Below are 15802 nucleotides of genomic sequence, written 5' to 3' on the forward strand. Positions count from 1 at the left end.
CTGGAAGGAAATGTCATCAGGAAGGTGAGAGACTTTAGATACTTAGGTTCGACAGTGGAAGAAGATGGAGGAGGTGAGAAGGAAGTGGGATGCAGGATACAATGCAGGTTGGAGGAACTGGAGGGAGATGGCTGGAGTGTTATGTGAAAAGAGGGTGCCGATCAATCTGAAAGGCAAAATTTATAGGACAGTAGTGAGGCCAGCTATGACATATGCTATAGAAACTGTGGCCCTGAGGAAAAATAACATTAGCAGGATGGAAGTAGCAGAGATGAGAATGCTTAGGTGGATGTGCGGTGTGACCAGAAAGGATCATCTGAGAAATGACTATATCAAGGGAACAGTGAAAGTTACGAACTTAGGAGCGAAAATACAGGAGGCAAGGTTGAGATGGTTTGGTCATGTGATGAGGAGGGAGGACGAATATGTGGGAAGAAGGGTCATGCAGATGGATGTGCAAGGAAGGCGGAAGCGTGGGAGGCCAAAGAAGAGATGGAGGGAGCTGGTAGAAGAGGACTTGAAGATGAAGAACTTGGATGTGGTGACAGCCCAAGACAGGAAGGTGTGGAGGAGACTCATAATAAACAGTGACCTCACTTAAGTGGGAGAAGCTGCAGAAGAAGAAGAGGAAGAAGAAGAATGCATTTAGCCTTCTTTACCGATACTTTACCATATCTAGCACATTGTTTGGAAGTAGACTCTCCGTAAAGTCTCGAAATATGTTTCATTAAGGAAATACCGTGAGTAGACATAATAATTAAAATTATAACAACGGAATTAACTCACATAAAATATTATTTATTAGTATAATATTCGCCTGAGTATCACAGGCATCTTCAGTACATGTATAAAGCTAATTAAATAATAACTGACAATTCCAAAAGGCGCCACCTAAATAATTAATGCAAGCTAATTTTAAATTACAGTCGAGTCTCATTTACGAAACATCGATCATATATATATATATATATATATATATATATATATATATATATATATATATATGATCGATGTCTGTCAATGACATGATTAACCTGTGTAAGTACTTTTTAACTGAATCAGTCAATCTGTTTTTAGGCGATGCATCTGAGGAATGGCAAACCAGCTGCTTTAAATCATCCCTAACTAGAGGATTCAATCCACTATAGGATGGAAGAGATGAAGAAGGAAGTAGCAATGCGATGATACTGTAAAATACTTCATATGAATCCCACAATAAAAACATTAAAAACACAAAATGGTGTTTAAGTGCGGCATTTTTTATTATTTCTTCTTTCTTCTCGCCTAACAACGAAAAGAGAGTAGGAATCGATTGATTATATTTGGAAACAGGAAGACTGAGGGAGGAGTAGATGGAATGAAAGAGGATTGCAGATGTTGGTTCGGTAAGTTTGAGTTTGAATGACAATTGGTGTTGACCAGCATCTGCTCTTGTTCTTTAGTATTAACTAAATGAATATTTATGTATCTAATATTAATTAAATACGTAAAGACTTTCCTGTATTATGATCCATGTTAGATAAGCTGAAAATAAATTATGGAAATAAGATTCTTTTTCGAGAATGTTGTGATTACTCCTAATTAAATGTTTTATTAGTATGTTTTATGAGGAAATAGTATTGCTTTTAAATTATATACATCGCTCAAAACGGGCTAAAACTTTCTGTAGTAATCTTTTCAATTTCTCTTATCTGGTTTACGAATCAACCATTTGATACAATCCAGGGTATTCTACAATTAATGTAGTTGTGACTTTGTTACTCTTATAAATAGCTGTTCGTTTTCCTCACAAATTCTGCTGCGAAGACATTTTTTACTCCCAAGGTGTTTCGTAGTCATCTCAAAGACACCTACATTAGAAAAGAAACTCAATACACGTTAGGTGCGATCATAAGATATTCGACTAAGGAAGGAACTATAGACCAAAGAAGACTACAGAGATAAAGTCAAACTGGAATTTGTGAGATGAGAAAGATTTAAAAAAAAATAATTATATTAAATTCTACTGCGCAAAGTATACTACCTCGGAGTCTAGTGTCTGGTGCAGATACACTAATTTTCGAATTCTAATGCCTGCTCTGATCAGGAACACTGAAAATATAACGATTCATTTTCAATTCGAATCAAACGTTTAGGATAATGAAGTTACTAAAAAAAAGGCATGATTCTTTCCAACTAATGAAATTACTATGTGTCCTTGTCATATTGATTTTTTATAAATGTATATTATGACAACAAAAGAGTATTTTTCATATTTTAATTAATTTATTTATTGTTTTAATGCAAGGAAGTGGATATCTTGCACTTTATATTCTCTGCTTCTTCTTGGGACTATCACTAGTCAATGATTATCTTTCTATATTTTGATGAAGGTATACTTTTTTGATTCCTTCAAACCTTTCCCTTAAATTCCATGCTATTTTCTGCAACTGACAGTCGGTGAGGATCTTCAAGTTTTGGAGATCTTGGAGGTTGAATTGCACAGGAATCAGATCTAGGCGTTCGTGGTCTGTCTTCATCTACAAGATGTTGGGCATCGAACCCCATGGTAGTTCCTATGCGCACTTTGGCTTTTTGGAAAGTTGCTGATAGTTCCTCTTGGATTACGTTGATGCACATTGAGGTGAGAGTGAGCCCAATAAGAAGATATACAAAGCAAGCCATCATATACAGCGGATCTTTGGGAACGTAATCACCAAATCCAATGGTACTCATTGAAACAAAAATGAAGTAAAAGGCTTCGAAAAATGTCCAGTTTTCCCAAAGAGTAAACAAAGAGGCTCCAACCATCATATAGATGAAGAGAATCACTAACGCTAATGAAACCGGGATGTTGAAATCTTCATCGGATTCCTCCGTGGTTGACAACTGCACATGGCTATACACGGGAGGAAGGATGACGCCACCGTCGGTGAGACTACAGCGGTGGGATGCATTACTGGTGAGGTGCTCCTTATCTTCATCTTCACTTCCTGTCTGCAAATGGGGATGATCGGTTTTGCAAGACATTGAAGTGCGCTTCGCTCTCCAGTTTCGGTTTAGATACTAAAAAAGAAGGAAAATCATATATTAAGGGATTGCCATAAATAGAATAATTTCAACGAAATTCAAAAGAGATTGACCCATCCTTACCCGCACAGGATAGTGAACTGTCTTTCTTCCATCACCGTTTCTACGATAGCAAGAACGGATGCAGCAAAAGATGGCTTTGATTGCACGAGTTAATAGTTTGCCCAAGTCGGCCAGCACCATCAACATCAAAGGGATGCCAAGAAATGCGTAAATGATTGTAACAGCTCGACCTGCTGTACTGCTAGGGACGATATTGCCATAACCTGAAAGAATTCAGGAAATTAGTTCATCGTTCAAGATGGACAAGTTTTCAAATCTGATTATCTTAAAATGTTAATACAGAGAGTCCATGCGCTATATGATTGTAAACTACAAGATTATAAGTGATCGTATTTTCTGTATAATATGCACTACTGTAAAGTTTTTCCTCTAGGTGTTGCTGTGGTATAAATTGCAGTCTCGGGTAAAAATTATAAAAATAGAACAGTAACTCTAAACGAAATATGAACTGATATTAAAATGGGATTGATCATTGAATGAAATATAGGTAAAGTGCAATATTGCGTTGAATCATTTGGCCACATAAATATTAACCCACATTTGCTAAATTTCATTCAACATTTTTTTTTCTATTATGCAGCTTTGTGACTTGTATTAATTACTTCTTTTTAAATATGACTGCAATGTCTGTCGAATATACTGAGCATAGCACGGATTACGTATACATAAATGTATTAAGGCAAGCTATAGAACTTACATTTTGTATGCATTTTTTGTAACATGGCTATACTAATTATTCACTCGTTTTAAACCCAAATAGAAATAGCCTATATACTATATTTGCTAAAGTTTGTTAACAGTTAACATTTATAGACGTTTAAAAGTCACGAGAATAAACTACCATTTTCTGCTTTTAATATACCCTTCTGTATGCTAGGCGGCGTTGTGGCATGTTCAAAATACCCGATATTCAAGAACAGGGGTTCAAATACGGGGAAAAATGAAATCTATAATAAGCAGAAAAATTCTATATACTCATCCTCTTTATTCAATAGACTCCCAAGACACGCGTTCGACACCATAAAAGATATCCAATTTCAGACTGTTTTTCAGACAGGTTAGCTGGGCTTTCCCCCCCCCCCCCCGAAATTTCTGAAATTTAGGTCTTAAAAGACGTTATGCTCAATGATCTATCGAGTTCATTAACAGAGTGTTCTTATAAGTAGATTAAAGTCATAATAGGATCGTTTATCCTTCAGCAAGTGGTCTCTGGATAGATTGCGTTGTTTTAAGGAATACAAAACCCGAGCTTCTGTAAGAAAAATACTTCCGCTTTCTTATGAGATAAGCCAATTCACCTTTATTAGAAAATACATTTGGAGCATTTCTAGTGTCATGCATAGGATTGAAACTCAGATCTATTCAACCAAATGACTTTGTCGATATAAAGCGAGTTCTCATCTATCATGACTCGCCGACTTTGTTGGTCGAGTGATTAGCTCATCCACTCTTCGTTGAACAGGATGTCATTTTGAATCTCACTTTGAGCCTGGATGTGTGTAAATGTCATAAAGTGGGCGATTAATTTCATCGCTAGGTATATGACTACCGTCTCGCTTATTGGAGGCCTGAAGTAGCTTAAAAACATTCTGTGCTAGTCTCCAGAGCAGGTGTTGCGATTATGTAAGAAATAAATAAAAATATGGAAAAAAATAATGAATAAATGGAAAATAAAAAGCCCACTCACAGTAAAATGTACTATAGGCTTACAGTTGTTCTTGTTTATAAGCGGAGAGTTGCAAAAACGAATCATAATAGTAGTAGTAATCGTAATACTATTACTACTACTACTACTACTACTACTAATAATAATAATAATAAGAAGAAGAAGAAGAAGAAGAAGTGGATGCAGCTGCCTGTAGTCGTGTATGGTTAGAGGGAAGTAGAGGAACAATAACGAGCAGTTCAGTGGAGCAGCGTACTTGGAAATGCGTCTATGGCAAAGCGATTGAAGGGATATGATTAAAGATGAGTTTGCTTACTCTGTAGACTAAAAAATTTGGTGGTTCTCTATCTCTGTCATTGTATTAGTTATACATTATATCGAATAGCTATTAGTGCTGCTCATTTTATAAAGAAACACGCTAATATCTACATTTTTATGCAGTACTGTGTTATGGCAATAACACCGTATAAGTATGTTTATCCTGCTTCTAATGCAGGGTCCGCGTGTTACATTAGATGCGACTTTGTTAGTACAACCCCAACCGGCCTATCGCAGTCTGTTGCTGGGAGGAGAGGGGGGGGGATATTTTTGACTGTAGCAGCGTGTGTTGACGGGGCGGGTTTGCCTGTTCTGAGAGAAAAAAACACGAGTTTCTGAGAAAAATAACCCTCTACCTCCGTATGAGACCGGCAAACAGATAATAGTAACAACAAATTATAATTCGCAGCCTTTAAGACCCACGTCCTGCCCAGACTGGCTTTCGTAACCACAATTTCATTATAAAGGTGGTTATTCTTACACCAAAATATACAGGGTTCCACGTACAAACTTTGTGGGGAGGTAGAGAACATCAAAATCAACCATATTCACATAGGAAAGCATGACCGGAAACGCCACCGGAAGTACTAACAGGGACACAGAGATACAGAAATAACACAAGGCAGTAAGTAGTGTAAAAAACTTTATTAGGCGTAACTGAACAGTTCAGTTACGCCTAATAGTAGTTGGATACATAATACGGTTTCACATCAGGTGCTCAAAGTTACGACTATTAGCAGTGATGCATGCCTGACACCGATGACCCATTGATTGCCATACATTTTCGAAAATACCTGGTATTTTCCAGATACGAGCAGCGGCGATGACGATTCTTGCCACGAGGTCCATATCAGAGGCAACAGGCGTTTCGTATACCATGGCTTTAAGGATCCCCCACAGAGAGAAATCAATGCTCGATAAATCAGGTGACTGTGGGGAAGCATGCGACGGGTCCACCACGCCCAATCCATCGAGATCCAAAGGACCTGTCCAAATACTGACACACAGAAATACCAAAATGAGCTGGAGCCTCGGTGTGTTGGTCGCACAAATTCTGATGCAAATGCGCAAATATTTGGTGATGCGGTACACGTCTGTTTGGGTACCTTTTGCGATACATTCGTACAGCGGCTTGTCCATTACTGTCAGCTAACCCATAAACGAGGTGTACGTCTGCCATCTCAGCGTTCGTAAAACAACGTATGTTCTTCGTACGACGTCGAAAGCTTGAATGAGGAAGCCCCAATTGCTCACCTGGAAGGCTGGCGAACAGTGCCACCTATCACTTTCAGATGGCGTTTCCAGTCATTCTTTCCTATGTGAATATGGTTGATTTTGATTATCTCTACCTCTACCTAATAGGACTCGAAAAACTTATTCAAATACTGCAACTTTTTAGAAAAAACAAAAACAAAATAAAATAAAGAAAGAAAATTCAGAATCTTGGTTTTAATTTGTTAGTGAAGTGAAGATTTTATCGTAATTTTTATTCTCGATAGATGGCAGTAATTACAAGTTAATATTGCTGAAAATCAAGACGCTATTTTAATTAATTAATTATTTAAAATAAGATACATTATTATGTAAAATTAATGAATTATAAAATAATTTGTAGTTCATTATATGCCTTCATTTTTTTATTTGATAAATATTGAGGAGATACTATATTGAAAACAAGTAAAATTAATATTTAAATAATAAATATATCAATAACTATTTCAAATGAAGTTCGTTTGAGTAATTACTATCCGATTTTAGATCATTTAACGCATTTACCATTTCATTACCTCCTTTATAAACAAATAGAAATCACATCGGTATTTCACTGTTCATTTAATGTAGAGGGAATGCAAGGAACCCAGTCAACTCTTTAATAGCTCCCATTAAGTCATTAAGCAACATTTAATTGCAATCTTCTATAACAATGTGAACGTCATTGACATTTGACACCAAAATAAGTTGGCAGAACACACAACAGTTAAATGCAAAATAATTCGACGTAGTTCATTAGGTAACCGCAGTCATTATTTCTGTCCCAATCCGCAACTGTTCTATTCAAAAGATACTATTTTTGCGCTTCTGCTGTTTATCTGAGTAAATTCTTAAGAACTAGTCAATTAAAAACACATTAAAAGACTCGAGATAATTGTTCATTGCTAAATGAAGCGTTAACAGCATAATAAAATAAAAATACAGCCAAATGTGATTGTAATAATGATAGGAAAGATTAATTGCGACATTCAGGTATTCTATAAAGCAACAGAGTGCAGGTAATCTATTTATAAATGAATGAGAGAGAGAGATTGTTTTAGAATAAATTTTGCCAGTTTTATTCTGGTGATCATATACAATTATACAGAAGTATTCAACGCTATGAAAGCAAACATAAAGAAACACAGAAACGTGATGAAAAAACAGAGCAAAAACGTTTACTCGCTGGATATTGGATAACCACAGCAACAGCCTAATAGACATTCTTAAATACGTTGCCATAGAAACTCGTGGTACAAAAGTGCTACCACTTACAAACGACAAAATAAATTAGGTATGTTTTTTTTTCGTTTCTTTGTTGATTTTTTTTTAATTTCAGAAAACTTAATAAACTAATTTGTGAACTTTGAATTATCGACCTAAAATAATTTTTCATAACTGAATTGAAACAACAACAAAAAAAAAAGACAAATTCAATCTTTTATCTCATTGTCAAAACTGCAATATTTTAAAATATTGTTTATGAAAACCCATGTATTGGACAACCACAGCAATTGCATAACAGACGTTCTGAAATATGTTGCCATAGAAACTCGTGGTACAAAAGCGTCACCACTTACAAACGACAAAATGAATTATGTTTTTTTTTTTGGTGTTGTTGTTGCTTTGTTTGTTTGTGTCTTTGTGGATGTTTTTTTCTTTTTATTTCAGAAATCATAAATTAATTTGTGAACTTTTAATTATCAATCTAAAATAATTTTTCATAACTGAATGAAAACAATAAAAAGAATCAAATTGATACTTTTTATCTCTTATTCTGTCAAAACGAATATTTTAAAATATCGTTTATGGAAACACGCATTTAATTATTCTGGACGAGCCTTTGAGATTATGTTAAATTTTGTTTTCTCAGAGTTTCGTATAAAAACAAACACGATTCTAAGATAAAACTTTATTAGTTTCACTGCTCTACTAGCTTCGTGTAGCGTTTTGTTCACGGATTCTCCGATGTTTATAAGATATTTTAGAATGTGTGTTTTGGTGTAGCTGTAGTCTCTAAAATGTCCAGAGTGAAACATTTAAAATAAAAATTAAAAGCACGAGAAGAAATCTTTACAATAAATGTCCTGTCGTTTAACTGATATCTAAAAAACTTGTTCTTCCGAAGACGTGCACGAAAAAGTTATAAGATAAACGAATACATTTTAATTTTAGAATTATGTGGTCTTCACATATAGTTGTTATAGTAACACAATATCGTGGATTTCATATTTAAAGTTCCCCTCAATAGTATTAATTTTCTGTGACCACATACATGAGTATAATACAGTTTTAATATACCAACTTATTAATTGTTTGTTTAGAGTTCCATGCCTATTTAAAGATAAAGTATTACTCATCTTACAAAATCTATGTAATGGAAGTTTATATTCAGCTGGTGTACTTGTATGATACATGGAAATTTCGTAATTGTAATGCTGCATGTTTATATAATATTACAATCATATGATTATATATATATATTAAAAACAGATGATAGCCATTTGTTTATTAGATCGGCAGACTAATTGGTCAAGTAAATAGCGTACTCACTCCGCAACGTATGGGTTCGAATCCCGTCTTTTGACATGGTGTTAGTGATTGCCTTTAGGTGGGAATTTTAGTCCCGTGTAAAGGCCACTTCCCGCTTATTGGAGACCTGAATTGGCTCGAAAAAGTTCCATGTTTGGCCTCCGGAGCAGGGGTTTCGGATTCTCAAAGAAAAATCAATAGTAATACTCCTTATATCACTATAGAACTAAACCCATTGAACTGAACAAGCATACTAAGATTGATTCTGGATCTTCCATAGCCAGCGTCTTAAATGGTGATTTTCTGGTCATTCTCTAGGACAATGTAGAACTCTTCTATTTTCCACTGTCAGTATCAACAAAACATAGTTCTTGGTTTTATCCTTACAAGAAAAATTTCAAGTGATCTCGGCTTATCCTGGATAAAACTGAGATCGTTAGACAGGAAAAATCTTTTCTCTTCTTGGGCTGACCTACACAGCGACTGTTTCCTGACACGAATACATCCCTACTGCATTCCGTACAATCCTCAAAATATTAATAAAAATTGTTGACAAATTGGACCATTCCAGGTCAACAGTCAGTGATATCATACCGATAGGAAAGCGCAGGGAGTCAACTGCAAGTGCCACCCGCAGTGGACGCCCCACCACACTCACCGAAATTCAGAAAAATAACAAAATATATACAGTGCGGATAATACAAAAACACCTTAATGCAAATATAATTTGCATAAATATATGCAAATTATGATGAAAGAATGCCAAGAATCCAAAGAAAATAACAAATCTCATTTCAAATCGTAAAGAAAATGTTCTTGGAAATAGTTCAAGTTCTTCAGACCCTGATAACTGATGCATAAAGAAGTGAAACAAAACATTTTGGGAAGTTCTCCTTATCTTCAGTTCGTAGTAATTATACAAGTGCCACGAGGGTGCACAAACTGTCATCTCCATCTACAAACACGTCACTGTTCTTGTTAAGATGGTCATTCATTTGAGTGTACATTTTTAGTGTTACATAATGCTAACATCAGCTAGAGAAAGAGAGCAGCGTGTAAATATTTCATTTAGTTATTGAATTTTTTATTTGATTCTTCTTCCAAATTGTTATATTTTCTAAAGACTTCCCCATGAGAACTTGATGAACCTATGTTTTTATTGGTCATGAATGAATTCAATAGCTTTTGCACTGGTACGATGACTGCTATCGCATTTGATTTTAATAATGGACCATTTTTCTTCTTGTTTTTCAAATTAAAATTCTAATTTTTTAAAATATATAATATAAAATGTTATATGTGTGTATTTTGAAACTACTCTACCCTATAAAATTTAAATTTTTATTTAAAAAATAATAAGAAATCATAGCGTGCGTGAGAAGCACTCTGGAAATAGCATTTATATCAATAGCGCTAAATCTGCCCAGAGAAAACTGATGTAAGTTCGATTCTGGTTACCGACTAGAAGATTTTTGTTCTTTTAACCTTTCTTTGACTCGTTCCTGGGTTAGTCGATTTGTAGCATGGGGAAAGTAGGGTTTTTGGAAGGAAATGGGTTGTGAACCCTACAGCTCAAAAACTGACAGGAGAACTTACACGTATAGAGACAATAATGCGTGTTTTACGGTTTAAACCTAGAAACTGTTGAGTGTTGTCTGCCGTAATCTTTTCTCCAGAAAAGCTTTGATTCATTGATAGCTTGAAAATGCTAAAGGACCTTTGCCTACTTCCTTTGAGAAATAAAACGTCTTAGAAGATTTCAAATAAAAATTACTGCAACACCTTGAACTTATTTTTGCATAAAATACAAATATTTAATCCGAGACAAAAACATAATTTATTTAATTAATAATTTCGTAATTGAATATAATAAATATAAGAGAATAACTTGGGTGTGTATTAATGATAAAAACAAAAATATAATAATTCAGTATATTTAAAAAAAAAAAACAATTGTACCAGAGAAAGACTAAACATTATATACTGGATTCAGTACTATACAGAACATAAAACATTGAATATATTTAAATTATTTACATAAAATATAAATAAACTACTAAATAAAATAAATATAGATGAAATAACTGAAACTTTTAAATTATTAAGCAAAAATGAAATCTTAATACCAAAAATCATTATAACACTTTTAAATTATTTGTATGATCGAAAAATAAAGAATTGAAAGAATTAATCGACCGTGAGATGCGGTGATTAATACCCTTGGAGGGTAATGGATGACAATGCTGTAGCCAATGAAGTTCTAACTGAGGTTCGGCTATTGCTGTTACCCTCCTGCCGTGATCAGAGCTTTAATAGCTCAGTAACACCTTATCCCTACACTGTCCTCTACAGATAACGGGGAAGATGAAAAGCATTCTTGCTTCGCCCCTTTAAGCCAGTCCTTATAAGGACTATAAATAAATACCTAACAACTAATCAATGATTATTTGTATACCATAAACAATAGGGTGTGTCATTAAAATGTTCCAGTTGCTCTCACAAAGGATTAGAAACAAAACTGACAAACGGGACACATACATTTTGCAGGAGGAATGAAGAGCATTCTGCTCTTAAACCTACAAGCTCTGAGTTCCTGTACAATTGTGAACATAGATGTCTGTGAAAGTTTTTAGTTGTTTGAAGATATTCATCATCCGTTTCGAGATCACAACTGCGCTTCATATGACTTTAAAGTTTCTATCTTTATTATTATTTCGCGAGTGGAACTGTAGTTAAAAACAAATCCGATCAAAATCGCGTTGTTCATTTCTGGATTCACATATTTCAGAGAATATGAAGGAATGGTGTGTGTTTTTCCTTCTCTAGATCGTCTAGATCAGTGTTTCCCAAACTTCTGGATGTCAGGGCCCCCTTTGCAAAAATTAAAATATTTCACGGCGTCCCTCGAAAAAAAATCATAATAGAGAGATATGTTATTATAATATTTATTGTATTTATATTCAATACAAAACATACACAGCGAATATTACAAAAATCAAATGTACATATTACATTTTTTGCCTCTTACCGTTTGGTTCTGAAGACGATGCTGGCTGTTCTTAAAATATGAAATACTGTCCTTTTTTTTTTTTTTAGTCTGTTTCTGCTTCTTCTGATTGTTCGCGGGAATTTTTTTTTATTTTTTATTAGCCACTTATCCATCTCAGGGTTAAATTTTTTAACGTAGAATAGGTCAAATAATATCACCACTTACCGATACTGGCACACCACAGACTGATAACATGAAATTAGTGAATATTACCTGAATAAGGGAATCCCCGCACCAGGAACATTTTTCTCTTTTGTGACTTTTCTCCCTTTACAGTATTTAAGCCTAACGCGAAACAGACAGCAAAGGCAGGGTATTAAAGCGTGCAGATGATTGGTGCGGTATTAACAAAAGATCGCGCAACCGAAAAATATATATATATATATATATATATTACTTAGTTTTAACACTTTTACGAATTTTAACACGTTCGGTTGAATATGGTTTTGTTTCAGTCTATACAGCATAGTTTCTGTATAGTCTTAAAACATTTTAAATTTGTTTTCATTATTTCACGGCCCCCCTCAACAAAACCGACGTGCCACAGTTTGGGAAGCGTTGGTCTAGATCAGCGCTTCCCAAACTGTCGGCCGCGGCCCCCTTGTGGCCTTAGGTTTTGTTCAGGGGGCCGTGAAATAATGAAAACAAATTTAAAATATTTTAAGACTAAGTAGATTTTTTTTTATTTTAAAAGAAACGTATTTAACTTTTATTATTTATTATTTCTTTTTTGTTATTTTTTTATATTTTAATGCAAAAATTCACACATTGGTGTTGGTTCACAAACTTTGCTTCCTGCGTATTTCGGCGCTTAATAAATATTAGTAAATATTGCTTATTCATATGTTTCATTTCAAAGCAGTGGTTAATTTATTTACTTCGAATGCTCTCCAGGGAAGCTCCAAATCTTCCTGTCCCTTTCATCACGCGTTCGTAATCAGGGACTGTTGATATTGACTTTATATACATATCAAAAGTCGTTTTATATTATCACTGTCATCAGAGCTAGTTTTCTGTTACCAATAAAAGTTTTGCATATACTTCACAAAAAAAGCTTAAACAGCCGGCAAAGGTTGGTCGATTGGTAGAGCCTCTGCTACTAATGGCTCAGTTAAGTAAGTTTGAGCGCGGTTAGTAGTTGGAAGGGACAAATCGTTCGATGCTGTTGGCACACTCTCCCTCGATGAGTCTTTGGACTCCCTGGAGGTGTCAAATAATAATAATAATAATAATAATAATAATAATAATAAATTCATGTGGGGATAGTAACTCGCTTCCAGTGATAAACAGCACCCCTCCCTAACAACCACTATACTGCAGAGGCAATAAAAACAAGTACGTTTATTATGCCAGTGAATAAGGTATGAGGAGTCTGTGTAATATATTTCTCAACAAATAGTGCAATTACAGACAACTGGGATAAAAACACACTAATTAATGAATCACATGTCCCCGCATACAGAAACTATGCTGTATAGACTGAAACAAAACCATATGTTGCATGGGCAAACACGGTATCTAACTAAAAATTATTGTTATTAATTAGATGTGTGTGTGAGTTCGATTTCCCAAGGCAACAATAAAATTCAACCGAACGTGTTAAAATTCGTAAAAGTGTTCAAACTAAGCAATTCCATATATATATATATATATATATATATATATATATGGAATTCGGTTGAAGAGAGTTAGCATTTCAACTCAATTGTCAGCTATGCTTTTATCTTTCGGTTGCGCGATCTTTTGTTAATATCGCACCAATCATGTGCACGCTTTAATAACCTGCCTTTGCTGTCTGTTTCGCGTTAGGATTAATTACCTTAAAGGGAGAAAAGTCACAAAAGAGAAAAATGTTCCTGGTCCGGGGATTCCCTTATTCAGGTAATATTCACTAATTTCATGTTATCAGTCTGTGGTGTGCCAGTATCGGTAAGTGGTGATATTATTTGACCTATTCTACGTTAAAAAATTTAACCCTGAGATGGAGAAGTGGCTGATAAAAAATAAAAAATTCCCGCGAACAATCAGAAGCAGAAACAGACTCAAAAAAAAAAAGGACAGTATTTAAAAAAAAGTCACAAAAGAGAAAAATGTTCCTGGTCCGGGAATTCCCTTATTCAGGTAATATTCACTAATTTCATGTTATCAGTCTGTGGTGTGCCAGTATCGGTAAGTGGTGATATTATTTGACCTATTCTACGTTAAAAAATTTAACCCTGAGATGGAGAAGTGGCTGATAAAAAATAAAAAATTCCCGCGAACAATCAGAAGCAGAAACAGACTCAAAAAAAAAAAAAAGGACAGTATTTCATATTTTACCAGAACAGCCCGCATCGTCTTCAGAACCAAACGGTAAGAGGCAAAAAATGTAATACATGCATTTGATTTTTGCAATATTCGCAGTGTATGTTTTGTATTGAATATAAATACAATAAATATAATAATAATATATCTCTCTATTACGATTTTTTTTTCAAGGGGGACCGTGAAATATTTTAATTTTTGCAAAGGGGGCCCTGACATCCAGAAGTTTGGGAAGCACTGGTCTAGATGACCCACACATGATAGAAACTCGCCATATAAATGCTATTTCAGAATCATTTAAATGATTCTGAAATGCTATTTATGATGCAGAATGGTTGCTTATGCAGTTATCTAGTTCTTTATGCAGAGTGGTTGCTTTTATTCTATCAGTTCATTTTTGTTTTTAAATGGCTGAGCCGCTGACTAATCACTTTAATCACGTTAACATTTTTGAATCTCAGGAACGGTAAAAAAAAGATAGGGAGGAGCAGATCTTTCTATTACCTATGAGAATTAACAATTTTAAAGACAGAGGCAAAGGCGTTGCGAAGGCATTTGTGAAGTCCCGCACGAAAGAAAGAATAACAACAACAACAAAAAAAAAACGAGCATTCTGCAATTTAATAAACAAACCACTCACTGACATGCACACCTTATCTAATAGTTCACTTACAATAAAATTTTGATTTTGAAAGAAAAAATAACTATAAAATACAAATTCAAATAATACTAAAAGGAAATTACAACAGCATGAAAGTAGAAGAATGTGAAGTGTTTGCTATATTGAGCAAACTTGATGTCAATAAATTGGATAAAGTGTCATCATCTTATTTTAAGATAATGTGCAAAGCCGTTAACTTGACCTCTGATTGGTTGTTGAATGGAAGGCTTGCAACGAAAAACATCCCGGAATTGAGAGAAGGAAGGTAAGGTACATAAAGATGGTTCTAAACCAAGGTATCAAACTCCAGATTAGTCTGTTTCTGGGAGCATAGTGAGGGTCTTAAAGTAGTTAATCAGGGAGAAACTACAAAATTGGATTGACGATAGAAGATCACCGGGATAGTCAACGTGGATTTGTAAAAGATCTTGTTTAGTAATCTGATGACATTTTACAATAAGGTGACGATAGTACTGCATAAGGGTGAAGATATATTGTAATATTTCTTGATTTTGCGAAGGCATTTGATAAAGTACCACGCGATAAATTAATTTTGAAATTGCAACGAATGTGGATTGATAATTGACTGGTGGCATGGATTGGAGACCGGCTAAGTTATAGATAGCGTGTTGAGTATGGAGGAGCGGTGTCCCCATGGTTATGAAAACTAATTCTCATGTTTGATTACTTCAAGGAGATTTGTATAGGCTGGCCCTCTATGCAGAAGAGTGGAGGATGTCTCTTCAATGTCCACACGTATAAGGTTTTGCATTTAAGAGACAGAGAAGATGGAATACAGTATTGGTGGAAATGCACTGCAAAACGTAGAGGAAACAAGGAATTTTGGATGATCGTGGATGGAATATTGATGTTTAGGGGGATGCATTGT

General features: G+C 34.7%; 1 protein-coding gene across 1 annotated transcript in view; it reads right to left on the minus strand.

The window, feature by feature from the left end:
• Window positions 1-2251: 2251 nt before the first annotated feature.
• The window catches only part of LOC150106775 (TWiK family of potassium channels protein 18-like), a 41506-nt gene continuing 27955 nt past the window's right edge, over window positions 2252-15802 (minus strand). The window contains exons 2-3 of the mRNA XM_090392694.1: window positions 3133-3335; window positions 2252-3045 (exon numbers count right to left, since the gene is read on the minus strand). Of these exons, the coding sequence (XP_090248820.1) occupies window positions 2392-3045; window positions 3133-3335 (857 nt within the window). The 3' untranslated portion in view covers window positions 2252-2391. The remainder of the gene's footprint in view (window positions 3046-3132; window positions 3336-15802) is intronic.

Source organism: Typopeltis vanoorti, chromosome 5 (genome assembly GCF_054136105.1).
Source record: "Typopeltis vanoorti isolate ZY-2024b chromosome 5, IOZ_Tvanoo_1.0, whole genome shotgun sequence".
Taxonomy (NCBI): domain Eukaryota; kingdom Metazoa; phylum Arthropoda; class Arachnida; order Uropygi; family Thelyphonidae; genus Typopeltis; species Typopeltis vanoorti.